Source organism: Salmo salar, chromosome ssa11 (assembly GCF_905237065.1).
Source record: "Salmo salar chromosome ssa11, Ssal_v3.1, whole genome shotgun sequence".
NCBI classification, from domain to species: domain Eukaryota; kingdom Metazoa; phylum Chordata; class Actinopteri; order Salmoniformes; family Salmonidae; genus Salmo; species Salmo salar.
In genome coordinates this window covers 22,380,001-22,400,000 of record NC_059452.1, presented here as the reverse complement: position 1 = coordinate 22,400,000, position 20,000 = coordinate 22,380,001, and the positions used below count along the sequence as shown (strand labels likewise).

At 44.9% G+C, this 20,000-nt stretch overlaps 1 protein-coding gene across 1 annotated transcript in view; it reads left to right on the top strand.

Moving 5' to 3' along the window:
• Window positions 1-20,000, top strand: part of LOC106562196 (genetic suppressor element 1) — a 220,292-nt gene that overhangs the window by 62,247 nt on the left and 138,045 nt on the right. Inside the window, 1 exon segment of the mRNA XM_045689186.1 lies at window positions 16,980-17,177. Coding sequence (XP_045545142.1) covers window positions 16,980-17,177 — 198 coding nt within the window.

The following is a 20,000-nucleotide window of genomic DNA, read 5'->3' as shown; positions in this document are numbered from 1 at the left end:
ATCTATCTATCTATCTATCTATCTATCTATCTATCTATCTATCTATCTATCTATCTATCTATCTATCTATCTATCTATCTATCTATCTATCTATCTATCTATCTATCTATCTATCTATCTATCTATCTATCATAACAACCCAAAAGAGTGGGTGTAATTGTTAGAGTGGACTGGACAGTGAGTAGGTGTGTCTAAACTTTTGGCTGGTACTGTACATGGACCAGCCCAAGTTGAGATAATATGAGCCGTTTTCTCTGCAGATAGCCAGCCTAACTGATGAAAACCTCCCCCTCCAGACGAGTACGAGGGGGGTGTTTAAATACAACTATCACCAGTTGTTTTGGCTGCTCTGTGGCGTATTCTTTAGATGCCAGGTGTCACTATCAGATATTTTGAGGTCCGAGTTAGGAATGTAATATTTCAGTTTATCTTTGTGAAAACCTTTAGGGCCATAGTCGGACCAGTCAGGTACCTATCTAATTCACACCCAAGGTAGCAGACGGAAGTTTTTGGTGTAACCACTGAGTTGCCCACTTTGACACTAAAACCAAGGGGTCAAGCTTTACTGTGGAACCAGATAAGATGGGTTCTGTTTTTCCAAGATGCAGAGAAAGTTGGTTATCTGAAAGCCATGTAGTGATATTGAATAACTCTGCACTAAGGATCTCTTCTACTGAGGCTTTGTTCTTATGGGACATCAGTAGAGCAGAGTCATCCACATACAACAAGTATTTACGAGAGCAGGATGATTTCATATCATCAATATACAGCAGGAAGAGAAGAGGGCCGATGATGCTCCCCTGTGGGACCCCACAGCTAATCCCCTTCACACCAGAATGTTTTCCATAAACATCCACGATTTGTTCTCTACCTGTTTAAATAGGATTGAACCCAGTCAATGGCCCTGCTGTTAAAAGTCAGTTAAAAACAACAGGCGTGGCAGTGGACCGGGACTTTCTGAAACCAGACTGTAGTTCATCTAAAATATTATTCTTGCTAGTATAGTTCAGCACTTTAGACAGCACACTCAAAATAGATACAGGTCTATCGTTGCCCTTGTCTGCTGTTATTTACTCTTAGTAATATTGCAAAATAGCAGTATTGTCTGCATACGTGTGTGTGTGTGTGTGTGTGTGTGTGTGTGTGTGTGGTATAAACCCCTCAACTGGCTCTGTGTGTGTAAGGTAACTGTAGAATGTGTCTACTCTCGGTTGGTGATAAAGAGGGCAGATCAAAGCTGTTTTCTCTCCCACTGGAAGCCAAGCTTTTGGATCTGAACATGAGCCTGGCTGTGTTTGCTTAGTGTGTGTGTGTGTGTGTGTGTGTGTGTGTGTGTGTGTGTGTGTGTGTGTGTGTGTGTGTGTGTGTGTGTGTGTGTGTGTGTGTGTGTGTGTGTGTGTGTGTGTGTGTGTGTGTGTGTGTGTGTGTGTGTGTTAGCAGATTAGATGTGGGGGCAATGTTTCAGTAACACAGGCCAGAACAAGCTTCCACCTTAGCCTATGGCATTATCTCTCTCTCTCTCTCTCTCTCTCTCGCACTCACTTTCTCTTTCTCTCTCTCGCACTCTCTCTCTCTCCCTCTGTCTCTCTTTCTCTCTTCTTTTCCTAACAGCCAGGAAGAGGAGGAGGAGGGGAGGAGGAGGGGAGGGTGTCAGCACCTCACATATTTAACCACCCCTCCTCCACCCCTCCTCCTCCCCTCCTCCTCCCTCTCTCCCTGACAGGGGGTCAGATGTGACGACCGGGGCTGTGTGTAGAAGAAGAGGCAGCTGATACACAGTCACCCCTCCCCTACTCCCCCTCCCTCCCTCGCTCCCTCGCTCCTCCCCTGCCCCTCCCTCGCTCCCCTTGGCAGGGCATCCATGCCTCTGTTATCTCCCAATGGCTCAGGAATTATAGGTTGAGAGGGGGAGAGGAGGAGGGGGTAGAAGGGAGGGAGAGGAGGAGGGGGTAGAAGGGAGGGAGAGGAGGAGGGGGAAGGTCATGTGACATCGCAGCAGCTGCTAGGCTAAGAATTTCTGTTTTCACTCAGCGAGAGAAAGAGGAGGGTAGAGCGAGAGAGAGAGAGATAGGCAGAGTTGTGTGGTGTGTTGCTTCATAAGATAAGCTCCAAACAGTCTTTGTGAGCGACCGAGTGAGCGTGCGCGAGAGACAGAAAGAAAAGGAGAGAGAGAGAAGCGACGGAGAGGAGGAAGAGAAGATGGTGTGTGTGTTGACTGTGTCTCTGTCTGTGTGCTGGGTTTGGCTGAAGATGCAGCGATGGGAGAACCAGGGAGCTCCAGTCCTTTGTGCAGTAAGGAGCCTCAACATCCGTCACCGCTTTCACTCTGCTACTCTGAGGGGGGTCTAGCACCGCCGCTAGCCCTGTGTGTGTGTGTGTGTGTGTGTGTGTGTGTGTGTGTGTGTGTGTGTGTGTGTGTGTGTGTGTGTGTGTGTGTGTGTGTGTGTGTGTGTGTGTGGGAGAGGGAGGGAGGGAGGGGTGTGTGTGAGGGAGGGAGGAGTGTGTGTGTGTGAGGGAGGGAGGGGGTGTGTGTGTGTGAGGGAGGGAGGGGTGTGTGTGTGTGTGAGGGAGGGAGGGGGGGGTGTGTGTGTGTGAGGGAGGGAGGGAGTGAGGGGGAGGGGTGTGTGTGTGTGTGAGGGAGGGAAGGGTGTGTGTGTGAGGGAGGGAGGTGTGTGTGTGTGTGTGTGTGTGTGTGGGGGGTGTGTGTGTGTGTGTGTGAGGGAGGGGGGTGTGTGTGTGTGTATGTGAGGGGGGTGTGTGTGTGTGTATGTGAGGGTGTGTGTGTGTGTGTGTGTGAGGGAGGGAGGGGTGTGTGTGTGAGGGAGGGAGGTGAGGTGTGTGTGTGTGTGTGTGTGTGTGTGTGTGTGTGTGTGTGTGTGTGTGTGTGTGTGTGTGTGTGTGTGTGTGTGTGTGAGGGGTGTGTGTGTGTGAGGGAGGGAGGTGTGTGTGTGTGTGTGTGTGTGGGAGGGAGGGAGTGTGTGTGTGTGTGTGTGTGTGTGTGTGAGGGAGGGAGGTGTGTGTGTGTGCTATCAGCATGGCTGTGTTTCTTGAGTATGTATGGTGTTTCTCTAGCTGTCGATGACCATCTTATTAGCTCCTGTGAAAAGTTCCTGCTTTGCCAGGAATGCTCTCTCTTTCTTTAAAGCCCTGAGGCTGTGTGTGTGTATCCATGTGTGTGTGTGTGTGTGTGTAAGAAGAGGTGGGTGGAGCAGGGCTTTGCAGTCGTGACGAGGTCACAGCAGTGAACTGAGCGGTCGCTGTGCCTGGCTGTCGATGTGTGTGTGTGTGTGTGTGTGTGTGTGTGTGTGTGTGTGTGTGTGTGTGTGTGTGTGTGTGTGTGTGTGTGTGGAAAGGGAGCTGATTGTTCATTTCATTATGAATTGTGTTGCTGGAGGTTCACAGGGAGTGCAGGGGGTGAATGGGAGGTTATGAGCAGGGCGGACCCAGAGGTGTTGCCACTCATTTTCTCTCCCGTTACATTCTGTGTCCCTGTGACCCACCAGTTCACTACTCCCCGCCATCTTCTGTTCCACTCCAGCGCTCTCCCACTGACACACACACACTCCCACGCACACTTAAACAACGACAGCCAGGCACACACACACACACACACAGCACCCCTGACCTCTCTCAGGGAGACATGGGTTTTTAATAGACCTGTCCAGGCTCTGGGGTGGACCTATATATAACTCTACAGATCTATTAGTGCTATTGACACTGTATGCTACTGTGTGTGTGTGCGTGTGCGTGTGCGTGTGGGTGTGTGTGTGCCTGGCTGTCGTTGTTTAAGTGTGCGAGGGAGTGTGTGTGTACGTGGGTGTGTGAGGGTATCTATGGTGTGTGTTTTGGGCTACATTTGAGAGTGTGGATCTGTGATATTGATAAGACTGAATGTGTGTAATGTGTATGTGTGTGTAATCAGATATGGTGTGTGGTAGTAATGTTGTAGTGTGTGTGTGTGTGTGTGTGTGTGTGTGTGTGTGTGTGTGTGTGTGTGTGTGTGTGTGTGTGTGTGTGTGTGTGTGTGTGTGTGTGTGTGTGTGTAATCAGATATGGTGTGTGGTAGTTATGTTGTAGGTGTGTGTGTGTGTGTGTGTGTGTGTGTGTGTGCGTGTGCATTGTGTGTGTGTGTGTGTGTGTGTGTAATCAGATATGGTGTGTGGTAGTAATGTTGTAGTGTGTGTGTGTGTGTGTGTGTGTGTGTGTGTGTGTGTGTGTGTGTGTGTGTGTGTGTGTGTGTGTGTGTGTGTGTGTGTGTGTGTGTGTGTGTGTGTGTGTGTGTGTAATCAGATATGGTGTGTGGTAGTAATGTTGTAGTGTGTGCATGTGTGTGTGTGTAATCTCACTGCATCCCTACAGGCTGCTCTTTGCTGTGACCCTACCATGACCTCAGCCTCTGGAGACCTGTAGTTAATGGGACCGTTGAGTTGTGATGTATGTTTGTTTGTGTAAAGTATGTGTGTGTTTATTCCATGTGTTTGCTCATGTAAGATGTGTGCATGCTTAGTGGTGTGTGTGTGTGTGTGTGTGTGTGTGTGTGTGTGTGTGTGTGTGTGTGTGTGTGTGTGTGTGTGTGTGTGTGTGGGATTCCACCGGTCCAGGAGCTGTCATCACAGTGTCCCCTTTCACCCCTTCACTGAGAGAGAGAGAAACCCTCGATCCCCTACACCCTCACACGGTGTGCTCATAAACCTGACACAGAAAAACTCCACTCACAGTCCAGCATGTCACTCAGCGGAGGGAGGGAGGGAGGGAGGGTTATGGAAAGAGAGAGGGGTGAGTGGGTATCACATGGACACCATATTAACATGATGGGTAATGCTAATAGCAGTAGCTGTGTACTGTACATAGTGCGTCAACTATCCAGTTTACTGATGGTGCTATATCACTATAAACACTATGAAGGCAATGTAAACTCAGAGTAGATCATATGCTTTTCAGACTGTACACTGGATGTAGGACTGTATAAGGCTTTATGATGTTTATCTGTGATTCAACAACACACACTCCCACAGACGCACAAACGCACGCGAGCACACACACTCCCACTACTGTAGATGGGTCCGCATGAGTGAGTGTGTGTGTGAACCAGACTTGATGATAGTAGTGGATGGAAGTGGAAATAGCTTGTAGCTGGTGTTCATTACTGTAGCAATCACCACAATGACCATCATGATGTTAAGATGGGGATGATTATGGTGATCTGGTATGTGTGTTACCTCTATCATACTGTTCTCTCATGGTGTGTGTTACCTCTATCATACTGTTCTCTCATGGTGTGTGTTACCTCTATCATACTGTTCTCTCATGGTGTGTGTTACCTCTATCATACTGTTCTCTCATGGTGTGTGTTTCCTCTATCATACTGTTCTCTCATGGTGTGTGTTACCTCTATCATACTGTTCTCTCATGGTGTGTGTTACCTCTATCATACTGTTCTCTCATGGTGTGTGTTACCTCTATCATACTGTTCTCTCATGGTGTGTGTTACCTCTATCATACTGTTCTCTCATGGTGTGTGTTTCCTCTATCATACTGTTCTCTCATGGTGTGTGTTACCTCTATCATACTGTTCTCTCATGGTGTGTGTTACCTCTATCATACTGTTCTCTCATGGTGTGTGTTACCTCTATCATACTGTTCTCTCATGGTGTGTGTTACCTCTATCATACTGTTCTCTCATGGTGTGTGTTTCCTCTATCATACTGTTCTCTCATGGTGTGTGTTTCCTCTATCATACTGTTCTCTCATGGTGTGTGTTACCTCTATCATACTGTTCTCTCATGGTGTGTGTTACCTCTATCATACTGTTCTCTCATGGTGTGTGTTACCTCTATCATACTGTTCTCTCATGGTGTGTGTTACCTCTATCATACTGTTCTCTCATGGTGTGTGTTACCTCTATCATACTGTTCTCTCATGGTGTGTGTTACCTCTATCATACTGTTCTCTCATGGTGTGTGTTTCCTCTATCATACTGTTCTCTCATGGTGTGTGTTACCTCTATCATACTGTTCTCTCATGGTGTGTGTTTCCTCTATCATACTGTTCTCTCATGGTGTGTGTTACCTCTATCATACTGTTCTCTCATGGTGTGTGTTACCTCTATCATACTGTTCTCTCATGGTGTGTGTTACCTCTATCATACTGTTCTCTCATGGTGTGTGTTACCTCTATCATACTGTTCTCTCATGGTGTGTGTTACCTCTATCATACTGTTCTCTCATGGTGTGTGTTACCTCTATCATACTGTTCTCTCATGGTGTGTGTTACCTCTATCATACTGTTCTCTCATGGTGTGTGTTACCTCTATCATACTGTTCTCTCATGGTGTGTGTTACCTCTATCATACTGTTCTCTCATGGTGTGTGTTACCTCTATCATACTGTTCTCTCATGGTGTGTGTTACCTCTATCATACTGTTCTCTCATGGTGTGTGTTACCTCTATCATACTGTTCTCTCATGGTGTGTGTTTCCTCTATCATACTGTTCTCTCATGGTGTGTGTTACCTCTATCATACTGTTCTCTCATGGTGTGTGTTACCTCTATCATACTGTTCTCTCATGGTGTGTGTTTCCTCTATCATACTGTTCTCTCATGGTGTGTGTTTCCTCTATCATACTGTTCTCTCATGGTGTGTGTTTCCTCTATCATACTGTTCTCTCATGGTGTGTGTTTCCTCTATCATACTGTTCTCTCATGGTGTGTGTTACCTCTATCATACTGTTCTCTCATGGTGTGTGTTACCTCTATCATACTGTTCTCTCATGGTGTGTGTTTCCTCTATCATACTGTTCTCTCATGGTGTGTGTTACCTCTATCATACTGTTCTCTCATGGTGTGTGTTACCTCTATCATACTGTTCTCTCATGGTGTGTGTTACCTCTATCATACTGTTCTCTCATGGTGTGTGTTTCCTCTATCATACTGTTCTCTCATGGTGTGTGTTACCTCTATCATACTGTTCTCTCATGGTGTGTGTTTCCTCTATCATACTGTTCTCTCATGGTGTGTGTTTCCTCTATCATACTGTTCTCTCATGGTGTGTGTTACCTCTATCATACTGTTCTCTCATGGTGTGTGTTACCTCTATCATACTGTTCTCTCATGGTGTGTGTTACCTCTATCATACTGTTCTCTCATGGTGTGTGTTACCTCTATCATACTGTTCTCTCATGGTGTGTGTTACCTCTATCATACTGTTCTCTCATGGTGTGTGTTACCTCTATCATACTGTTCTCTCATGGTGTGTGTTACCTCTATCATACTGTTCTCTCATGGTGTGTGTTACCTCTATCATACTGTTCTCTCATGGTGTGTGTTACCTCTATCATACTGTTCTCTCATGGTGTGTGTTACCTCTATCATACTGTTCTCTCATGGTGTGTGTTACCTCTATCATACTGTTCTCTCATGGTGTGTGTTACCTCTATCATACTGTTCTCTCATGGTGTGTGTTACCTCTATCATACTGTTCTCTCATGGTGTGTGTTACCTCTATCATACTGTTCTCTCATGGTGTGTGTTACCTCTATCATACTGTTCTCTCATGGTGTGTGTTACCTCTATCATACTGTTCTCTCATGGTGTGTGTTACCTCTATCATACTGTTCTCTCATGGTGTGTGTTACCTCTATCATACTGTTCTCTCATGGTGTGTGTTACCTCTATCATACTGTTCTCTCATGGTGTGTGTTACCTCTATCATACTGTTCTCTCATGGTGTGTGTTACCTCTATCATACTGTTCTCTCATGGTGTGTGTTACCTCTATCATACTGTTCTCTCATGGTGTGTGTTACCTCTATCATACTGTTCTCTCATGGTGTGTGTTACCTCTATCATACTGTTCTCTCATGGTGTGTGTTACCTCTATCATACTGTTCTCTCATGGTGTGTGTTACCTCTATCATACTGTTCTCTCATGGTGTGTGTTACCTCTATCATACTGTTCTCTCATGGTGTGTGTTACCTCTATCATACTGTTCTCTCATGGTGTGTGTTACCTCTATCATACTGTTCTCTCATGGTGTGTGTTACCTCTATCATACTGTTCTCTCATGGTGTGTGTTACCTCTATCATACTGTTCTCTCATGGTGTGTGTTACCTCTATCATACTGTTCTCTCATGGTGTGTGTTACCTCTATCATACTGTTCTCTCATGGTGTGTGTTACCTCTATCATACTGTTCTCTCATGGTGTGTGTTACCTCTATCATACTGTTCTCTCATGGTGTGTGTTACCTCTATCATACTGTTCTCTCATGGTGTGTGTTACCTCTATCATACTGTTCTCTCATGGTGTGTGTTACCTCTATCATACTGTTCTCTCATGGTGTGTGTTACCTCTATCATACTGTTCTCTCATGGTGTGTGTTACCTCTATCATACTGTTCTCTCATGGTGTGTGTTACCTCTATCATACTGTTCTCTCATGGTGTGTGTTACCTCTATCATACTGTTCTCTCATGGTGTGTGTTACCTCTATCATACTGTTCTCTCATGGTGTGTGTTACCTCTATCATACTGTTCTCTCATGGTGTGTGTTACCTCTATCATACTGTTCTCTCATGGTGTGTGTTACCTCTATCATACTGTTCTCTCATGGTGTGTGTTACCTCTATCATACTGTTCTCTCATGGTGTGTGTTACCTCTATCATACTGTTCTCTCATGGTGTGTGTTACCTCTATCATACTGTTCTCTCATGGTGTGTGTTACCTCTATCATACTGTTCTCTCATGGTGTGTGTTACCTCTATCATACTGTTCTCTCATGGTGTGTGTTACCTCTATCATACTGTTCTCTCATGGTGTGTGTTACCTCTATCATACTGTTCTCTCATGGTGTGTGTTACCTCTATCATACTGTTCTCTCATGGTGTGTGTTACCTCTATCATACTGTTCTCTCATGGTGTGTGTTACCTCTATCATACTGTTCTCTCATGGTGTGTGTTACCTCTATCATACTGTTCTCTCATGGTGTGTGTTACCTCTATCATACTGTTCTCTCATGGTGTGTGTTACCTCTATCATACTGTTCTCTCATGGTGTGTGTTACCTCTATCATACTGTTCTCTCATGGTGTGTGTTACCTCTATCATACTGTTCTCTCATGGTGTGTGTTACCTCTATCATACTGTTCTCTCATGGTGTGTGTTACCTCTATCATACTGTTCTCTCATGGTGTGTGTTACCTCTATCATACTGTTCTCTCATGGTGTGTGTTACCTCTATCATACTGTTCTCTCATGGTGTGTGTTACCTCTATCATACTGTTCTCTCATGGTGTGTGTTACCTCTATCATACTGTTCTCTCATGGTGTGTGTTACCTCTATCATACTGTTCTCTCATGGTGTGTGTTACCTCTATCATACTGTTCTCTCATGGTGTGTGTTACCTCTATCATACTGTTCTCTCATGGTGTGTGTTACCTCTATCATACTGTTCTCTCATGGTGTGTGTTACCTCTATCATACTGTTCTCTCATGGTGTGTGTTACCTCTATCATACTGTTCTCTCATGGTGTGTGTTACCTCTATCATACTGTTCTCTCATGGTGTGTGTTACCTCTATCATACTGTTCTCTCATGGTGTGTGTTACCTCTATCATACTGTTCTCTCATGGTGTGTGTTACCTCTATCATACTGTTCTCTCATGGTGTGTGTTACCTCTATCATACTGTTCTCTCATGGTGTGTGTTACCTCTATCATACTGTTCTCTCATGGTGTGTGTTACCTCTATCATACTGTTCTCTCATGGTGTGTGTTACCTCTATCATACTGTTCTCTCATGGTGTGTGTTACCTCTATCATACTGTTCTCTCATGGTGTGTGTTACCTCTATCATACTGTTCTCTCATGGTGTGTGTTACCTCTATCATACTGTTCTCTCATGGTGTGTGTTACCTCTATCATACTGTTCTCTCATGGTGTGTGTTACCTCTATCATACTGTTCTCTCATGGTGTGTGTTACCTCTATCATACTGTTCTCTCATGGTGTGTGTTTCCTCTATCATACTGTTCTCTCATGGTGTGTGTTACCTCTATCATACTGTTCTCTCATGGTGTGTGTTACCTCTATCATACTGTTCTCTCATGGTGTGTGTTACCTCTATCATACTGTTCTCTCATGGTGTGTGTTACCTCTATCATACTGTTCTCTCATGGTGTGTGTTACCTCTATCATACTGTTCTCTCATGGTGTGTGTTTCCTCTATCATACTGTTCTCTCATGGTGTGTGTTACCTCTATCATACTGTTCTCTCATGGTGTGTGTTACCTCTATCATACTGTTCTCTCATGGTGTGTGTTACCTCTATCATACTGTTCTCTCATGGTGTGTGTTACCTCTATCATACTGTTCTCTCATGGTGTGTGTTACCTCTATCATACTGTTCTCTCATGGTGTGTGTTACCTCTATCATACTGTTCTCTCATGGTGTGTGTTACCTCTATCATACTGTTCTCTCATGGTGTGTGTTACCTCTATCATACTGTTCTCTCATGGTGTGTGTTACCTCTATCATACTGTTCTCTCATGGTGTGTGTTACCTCTATCATACTGTTCTCTCATGGTGTGTGTTACCTCTATCATACTGTTCTCTCATGGTGTGTGTTACCTCTATCATACTGTTCTCTCATGGTGTGTGTTACCTCTATCATACTGTTCTCTCATGGTGTGTGTTACCTCTATCATACTGTTCTCTCATGGTGTGTGTTTCCTCTATCATACTGTTCTCTCATGGTGTGTGTTACCTCTATCATACTGTTCTCTCATGGTGTGTGTTACCTCTATCATACTGTTCTCTCATGGTGTGTGTTACCTCTATCATACTGTTCTCTCATGGTGTGTGTTTCCTCTATCATACTGTTCTCTCATGGTGTGTGTTACCTCTATCATACTGTTCTCTCATGGTGTGTGTTACCTCTATCATACTGTTCTCTCATGGTGTGTGTTACCTCTATCATACTGTTCTCTCATGGTGTGTGTTACCTCTATCATACTGTTCTCTCATGGTGTGTGTTACCTCTATCATACTGTTCTCTCATGGTGTGTGTTACCTCTATCATACTGTTCTCTCATGGTGTGTGTTTCCTCTATCATACTGTTCTCTCATGGTGTGTGTTACCTCTATCATACTGTTCTCTCATGGTGTGTGTTTCCTCTATCATACTGTTCTCTCATGGTGTGTGTTACCTCTATCATACTGTTCTCTCATGGTGTGTGTTACCTCTATCATACTGTTCTCTCATGGTGTGTGTTACCTCTATCATACTGTTCTCTCATGGTGTGTGTTACCTCTATCATACTGTTCTCTCATGGTGTGTGTTACCTCTATCATACTGTTCTCTCATGGTGTGTGTTACCTCTATCATACTGTTCTCTCATGGTGTGTGTTACCTCTATCATACTGTTCTCTCATGGTGTGTGTTACCTCTATCATACTGTTCTCTCATGGTGTGTGTTACCTCTATCATACTGTTCTCTCATGGTGTGTGTTACCTCTATCATACTGTTCTCTCATGGTGTGTGTTACCTCTATCATACTGTTCTCTCATGGTGTGTGTTACCTCTATCATACTGTTCTCTCATGGTGTGTGTTACCTCTATCATACTGTTCTCTCATGGTGTGTGTTACCTCTATCATACTGTTCTCTCATGGTGTGTGTTACCTCTATCATACTGTTCTCTCATGGTGTGTGTTACCTCTATCATACTGTTCTCTCATGGTGTGTGTTTCCTCTATCATACTGTTCTCTCATGGTGTGTGTTACCTCTATCATACTGTTCTCTCATGGTGTGTGTTACCTCTATCATACTGTTCTCTCATGGTGTGTGTTACCTCTATCATACTGTTCTCTCATGGTGTGTGTTACCTCTATCATACTGTTCTCTCATGGTGTGTGTTACCTCTATCATACTGTTCTCTCATGGTGTGTGTTACCTCTATCATACTGTTCTCTCATGGTGTGTGTTACCTCTATCATACTGTTCTCTCATGGTGTGTGTTACCTCTATCATACTGTTCTCTCATGGTGTGTGTTACCTCTATCATACTGTTCTCTCATGGTGTGTGTTACCTCTATCATACTGTTCTCTCATGGTGTGTGTTACCTCTATCATACTGTTCTCTCATGGTGTGTGTTTCCTCTATCATACTGTTCTCTCATGGTGTGTGTTACCTCTATCATACTGTTCTCTCATGGTGTGTGTTACCTCTATCATACTGTTCTCTCATGGTGTGTGTTACCTCTATCATACTGTTCTCTCATGGTGTGTGTTACCTCTATCATACTGTTCTCTCATGGTGTGTGTTACCTCTATCATACTGTTCTCTCATGGTGTGTGTTACCTCTATCATACTGTTCTCTCATGGTGTGTGTTACCTCTATCATACTGTTCTCTCATGGTGTGTGTTACCTCTATCATACTGTTCTCTCATGGTGTGTGTTACCTCTATCATACTGTTCTCTCATGGTGTGTGTTACCTCTATCATACTGTTCTCTCATGGTGTGTGTTACCTCTATCATACTGTTCTCTCATGGTGTGTGTTACCTCTATCATACTGTTCTCTCATGGTGTGTGTTACCTCTATCATACTGTTCTCTCATGGTGTGTGTTACCTCTATCATACTGTTCTCTCATGGTGTGTGTTACCTCTATCATACTGTTCTCTCATGGTGTGTGTTACCTCTATCATACTGTTCTCTCATGGTGTGTGTTACCTCTATCATACTGTTCTCTCATGGTGTGTGTTACCTCTATCATACTGTTCTCTCATGGTGTGTGTTACCTCTATCATACTGTTCTCTCATGGTGTGTGTTACCTCTATCATACTGTTCTCTCATGGTGTGTGTTACCTCTATCATACTGTTCTCTCATGGTGTGTGTTACCTCTATCATACTGTTCTCTCATGGTGTGTGTTACCTCTATCATACTGTTCTCTCATGGTGTGTGTTTCCTCTATCATACTGTTCTCTCATGGTGTGTGTTACCTCTATCATACTGTTCTCTCATGGTGTGTGTTACCTCTATCATACTGTTCTCTCATGGTGTGTGTTTCCTCTATCATACTGTTCTCTCATGGTGTGTGTTACCTCTATCATACTGTTCTCTCATGGTGTGTGTTACCTCTATCATACTGTTCTCTCATGGTGTGTGTTACCTCTATCATACTGTTCTCTCATGGTGTGTGTTACCTCTATCATACTGTTCTCTCATGGTGTGTGTTACCTCTATCATACTGTTCTCTCATGGTGTGTGTTACCTCTATCATACTGTTCTCTCATGGTGTGTGTTACCTCTATCATACTGTTCTCTCATGGTGTGTGTTACCTCTATCATACTGTTCTCTCATGGTGTGTGTTACCTCTATCATACTGTTCTCTCATGGTGTGTGTTACCTCTATCATACTGTTCTCTCATGGTGTGTGTTACCTCTATCATACTGTTCTCTCATGGTGTGTGTTACCTCTATCATACTGTTCTCTCATGGTGTGTGTTACCTCTATCATACTGTTCTCTCATGGTGTGTGTTACCTCTATCATACTGTTCTCTCATGGTGTGTGTTACCTCTATCATACTGTTCTCTCATGGTGTGTGTTACCTCTATCATACTGTTCTCTCATGGTGTGTGTTACCTCTATCATACTGTTCTCTCATGGTGTGTGTTACCTCTATCATACTGTTCTCTCATGGTGTGTGTTACCTCTATCATACTGTTCTCTCATGGTGTGTGTTACCTCTATCATACTGTTCTCTCATGGTGTGTGTTACCTCTATCATACTGTTCTCTCATGGTGTGTGTTACCTCTATCATACTGTTCTCTCATGGTGTGTGTTACCTCTATCATACTGTTCTCTCATGGTGTGTGTTACCTCTATCATACTGTTCTCTCATGGTGTGTGTTACCTCTATCATACTGTTCTCTCATGGTGTGTGTTACCTCTATCATACTGTTCTCTCATGGTGTGTGTTACCTCTATCATACTGTTCTCTCATGGTGTGTGTTACCTCTATCATACTGTTCTCTCATGGTGTGTGTTACCTCTATCATACTGTTCTCTCATGGTGTGTGTTACCTCTATCATACTGTTCTCTCATGGTGTGTGTTACCTCTATCATACTGTTCTCTCATGGTGTGTGTTACCTCTATCATACTGTTCTCTCATGGTGTGTGTTACCTCTATCATACTGTTCTCTCATGGTGTGTGTTACCTCTATCATACTGTTCTCTCATGGTGTGTGTTACCTCTATCATACTGTTCTCTCATGGTGTGTGTTACCTCTATCATACTGTTCTCTCATGGTGTGTGTTACCTCTATCATACTGTTCTCTCATGGTGTGTGTTACCTCTATCATACTGTTCTCTCATGGTGTGTGTTACCTCTATCATACTGTTCTCTCATGGTGTGTGTTACCTCTATCATACTGTTCTCTCATGGTGTGTGTTACCTCTATCATACTGTTCTCTCATGGTGTGTGTTTCCTCTATCATACTGTTCTCTCATGGTGTGTGTTACCTCTATCATACTGTTCTCTCATGGTGTGTGTTACCTCTATCATACTGTTCTCTCATGGTGTGTGTTACCTCTATCATACTGTTCTCTCATGGTGTGTGTTACCTCTATCATACTGTTCTCTCATGGTGTGTGTTACCTCTATCATACTGTTCTCTCATGGTGTGTGTTACCTCTATCATACTGTTCTCTCATGGTGTGTGTTACCTCTATCATACTGTTCTCTCATGGTGTGTGTTACCTCTATCATACTGTTCTCTCATGGTGTGTGTTACCTCTATCATACTGTTCTCTCATGGTGTGTGTTACCTCTATCATACTGTTCTCTCATGGTGTGTGTTACCTCTATCATACTGTTCTCTCATGGTGTGTGTTACCTCTATCATACTGTTCTCTCATGGTGTGTGTTACCTCTATCATACTGTTCTCTCATGGTGTGTGTTACCTCTATCATACTGTTCTCTCATGGTGTGTGTTACCTCTATCATACTGTTCTCTCATGGTGTGTGTTACCTCTATCATACTGTTCTCTCATGGTGTGTGTTACCTCTATCATACTGTTCTCTCATGGTGTGTGTTACCTCTATCATACTGTTCTCTCATGGTGTGTGTTACCTCTATCATACTGTTCTCTCATGGTGTGTGTTACCTCTATCATACTGTTCTCTCATGGTGTGTGTTACCTCTATCATACTGTTCTCTCATGGTGTGTGTTACCTCTATCATACTGTTCTCTCATGGTGTGTGTTACCTCTATCATACTGTTCTCTCATGGTGTGTGTTACCTCTATCATACTGTTCTCTCATGGTGTGTGTTTCCTCTATCATACTGTTCTCTCATGGTGTGTGTTACCTCTATCATACTGTTCTCTCATGGTGTGTGTTACCTCTATCATACTGTTCTCTCATGGTGTGTGTTACCTCTATCATACTGTTCTCTCATGGTGTGTGTTACCTCTATCATACTGTTCTCTCATGGTGTGTGTTACCTCTATCATACTGTTCTCTCATGGTGTGTGTTACCTCTATCATACTGTTCTCTCATGGTGTGTGTTACCTCTATCATACTGTTCTCTCATGGTGTGTGTTACCTCTATCATACTGTTCTCTCATGGTGTGTGTTTCCTCTATCATACTGTTCTCTCATGGTGTGTGTTACCTCTATCATACTGTTCTCTCATGGTGTGTGTTTCCTCTATCATACTGTTCTCTCATGGTGTGTGTTACCTCTATCATACTGTTCTCTCATGGTGTGTGTTTCCTCTATCATACTGTTCTCTCATGGTGTGTGTTTCCTCTATCATACTGTTCTCTCATGGTGTGTGTTACCTCTATCATACTGTTCTCTCATGGTGTGTGTTACCTCTATCATACTGTTCTCTCATGGTGTGTGTTACCTCTATCATACTGTTCTCTCATGGTGTGTGTTTCCTCTATCATACTGTTCTCTCATGGTGTGTGTTACCTCTATCATACTGTTCTCTCATGGTGTGTGTTTCCTCTATCATACTGTTCTCTCATGGTGTGTGTTACCTCTATCATACTGTTCTCTCATGGTGTGTGTTACCTCTATCATACTGTTCTCTCATGGTGTGTGTTACCTCTATCATACTGTTCTCTCATGGTGTGTGTTACCTCTATCATACTGTTCTCTCATGGTGTGTGTTACCTCTATCATACTGTTCTCTCATGGTGTGTGTTGCCTCTATCATACTGTTCTCTCATGGTGTGTGTTACCTCTATCATACTGTTCTCTCATGGTGTGTGTTTCCTCTATCATACTGTTCTCTCATGGTGTGTGTTACCTCTATCATACTGTTCTCTCATGGTGTGTGTTTGAAAGGTTTCTATTGGCCCTGGCTCAGTTGGAGCATGTTAAGTAGAGCTGCTGAGTGGGCTGAGGCAGACAGACTGGACCCGTGAGGTAGGGGTCACACACCCTGTAGCCTATAACCTTTAACCCCAGCTCCCCAGCCTAAGCCCAAAGCCCCCCTCCCCCAGCTAGACATACAGACACACAGACATACAGACACACAGACACACAGACACACAGACAGCACTGGGCTCTGGCTGACTCTCAGCTCTCACTCACCACCGTGTGTGTCTGTGTGTGTGTGTGTGTGTGTGTGTGTGTGTGTGTGTGTGTGTGTGTGTGTGTGTGTGTGTGTGTGTGTGTGTGTGTGTGTGTGTGTGTGTGTGTGTGTGTGGTCTGGTGTGAGACAGACAGATAGCCCCCAGTGTGTGAGAGAGATTTTCCAGTGTCACTGGGGGGAGGAGTTCCATAGTGTCAGCTGTCTGAACCCTCAACTGATAAGTTGACCAATCACAGCATGAGTTAGTCTGACTGACAGACTGACTGACCCATCATCTACAGCCGCTTTATAAATGACATACATCAGTCTATTATGTCTATTAACCCTTTCTCTCCCTCTCTCTCCTCTCTCCAGGCATGAGCCATGAGCCAAAGTCACCTTCCTTAGGAATGATATCCACGGCAACTCGCACCACCGCGACGGTCAGCCCCCTCACCCCGTCGCCCCTTAACGGATCTATCGTAGCCAATGGGAGCCCGGCGGCCCAGTCCGCACACTCCGGATTCGCCGCTGCCCTCCGTAAACTGGCCAAACAGGCTGAGGATCCTCGAGGTAAGGACAACACACACGTGGACAGACAGAGTTATGATTAAGGAGTTTCTTAATGCCAGGTGTATTGTTATCAAGCTTATACAAGGTGTAGAAACGTTGGGTCATTTAAAGCCATTGTACAACCAGCTGTTGTCAGAAATCCCTCTTACCCCTATGAACTAACCGTCCCCTCTTCTTACCCTCCTCTCACTCCTTCCTTCCTCCCTGAGGCGCTAAGCTCATTCAAAAACCGTCTGTCCTCCTGGACCCTAACCTCTAACCCCTGACCCCTGTAGCCTAACCCCTCAGATGGGCTGTCTGTGTGTGTCGTGTTTAGCTGCTAATAGCAGTGGAGTGATATTCACACTAGATTGAATTATGCAGCCTCCTCTAAGAGAGCAGCACGCAGGACAGCCATGCTAGTTGACCCATTTAAGCGCCAGCGGTGTGTGTGTGTGTGTGTGTGTGTGTGTGTGTGTGTGTGTGTGTGTGTGTGTGTGTGTGTGTGTGTGTGTGTGTGTGTGAATGACATTGCATGTTTGTGTCACCTCCTCTCCTCACCTGGAGCAGACACACACACACACACACCGTTGGGTTGTTCAGTTTATTGTCCCCTGTCCCGTGCTGTCCCACTGGTCTAACCTGACTGTGAAGTAGTCATTGTGTGGTGGGGTGCTTTTAGAATTGGTCGTGGAGGGCTCATATGATGCAGCTGTAACACACTGACCCACTCTCCTCTCAGACTCACTTCTCAGTAAAACTTAGGAGGTTTCTACAGACGTTTCTCAATGAACACTGAATCAATAGAATACTTCTCTTCTTCTCACTACCCTTTCGACCTCCTACAGGTTTCTATCAGTCAGACATACAGCTCAGGGTTTGATTGTGAGTTGATATGTCTATCTGGTCTGGATATGGGATATTACTGTGTGTTACAGACAGTAGGATGTTGTTTGTTCAGTTGTTGGTTGTTGTCTGGACAGGGTCAGACTTAGGTCACAGATGGACAAGGCTGCTATTCTCCCGTGTAAACACACACACACACATACACACACACACACACACACGCTATTCTCTCGGCGGCTGTTTGGCTGGCTGGCTTTGAGCAGCAGCTCGTTGAGGCCTTTCTGGTAGATGGTGTGTGAAGCAGTGGCTCTGGTCAACCATGGTGTGTGTGTCTATGAGGTGTAACCTTCCCCAGGACAGAGACTCTGGCTGGCCCTCATACACAGGAGCTGATCTTCACTGGCCCCCTAAGACACACACACATACGCTGCTGGGCCCCTCCAGGGGGACGGAGCCAGACTCTGCTGAGAGTCCCCTGAGTAGGGCTGGCAGGGGTCCTGTTTGGGTGTGTGTGAGTGTATGTGTGTACGTGTGTGTCTGTTTGTGTATCTGGCTGTCTGCCCCAGCTCCAGTGAGCCCCAGCGGCCCCAGCCATCCACCCCGGGTCAGGCTCTCATAATCAGGCTGTGTGTTTGAGAGAGGTCCCCTCCTCCTTGGCCCTCCCTGGCTCTCTCTGGCTGCTTGGCTCCCCTGCAGCTCACACCGGGGGCCCAACACCAATGATTTATTACTCTGAGAAAGAAACAGAGACAGAGCTCACAACCCCAATCTCTCCCTCTCTCTCACACACTCACCCTCTCAATCTCATTCTCTCTCCCTCTCTCTCACACACTCACCCTCTCAATCTCATTCTATTCCTCCATTGTTTCTCACCTTCCCCTTCTCTTCTCCACTCCCTCTCCATCTCTCCCTTTCACTCCATTTCTATTTCTCTTTATTTTCTCTCCCTCTCACACACTCCCTCACTGTCACTTGCACATAATCTATTTTCTCACCCCTCTCTCTCTCTCTCTCTCTCTCTCTCTCTCTCTCTCTCTCTCTCCCTCTCACACACTCCCTCACTGTCACTTGCACATAATCTATTTTCTCACCCCTCTCTCTCTCTCTCTCTCTCTCTCTCTCTCTCTCTCCCTTTCTTGCACACATACTGTTTGTCTCACTGTCTCATCTCTCTCTATCTCTCTTGTCAACCAGGTGTGTGTGTGTACATGTGTACATGTGCGTGTTGTGTGTCTGTTGCTATTTCAACCTAGCTGGGACAGTCGTCAAATAGTCTGAGGGAGGTACAGAAACACACACAGAGACTATGATTAAACCTAGGCATTTTTTAAAACCGACCAGAAAAGTCCCTCTGTTATTTTGGGCCTGTCTGTGTGCAGTCTGCCTGGCGTAGGTAGAGACAGTGTGTGTGAGTCATGCTCCACAGCTCCAGAGGAACAGGCCAGTCATGGGGCCGATGCTGCCCACGTTAGGAGTGCCGTCGCTGGGGTGGGCGGGCTGAAGCGTGGGCCTCCTCCGGATCTCCAGCCACTTTGCTGTCTCCAAAGATATTTATAGACAAGCCCTCATACACACAAACACTGACACACACACACACACACACACATAAAACCTCCATGGTGCTTTCCTGTCATGTTATAGCCTCCTATCAGTGTGTGTGTCCTACTGAACAGTGTGTTACTGTGTGTTCTACTGAACAGTGTGTTCCTGTGTGTCCTACTGAACAGTGTGTTCCTGTGTGTCCTACTGAACAGTGTGTTTCTGTGTGTCCTACTGAACAGTGTGTTCCTGTGTGTCCTACTGAACAGTGTGTTTCTGTGTGTCCTACTGAACAGTGGGTTCCTGTGTGTCCTACTGAACAGTGTGTTCCTGTGTGTCCTACTGAACAGTGTGTTTCTGTGTGTCCTACTGAACAGTGTGTTTCTGTGTGTCCTACTGAACAGTGTGTTTCTGTGTGTCCTACTGAACAGTGTGTTCCTGTGTGTCCTACTGAACAGT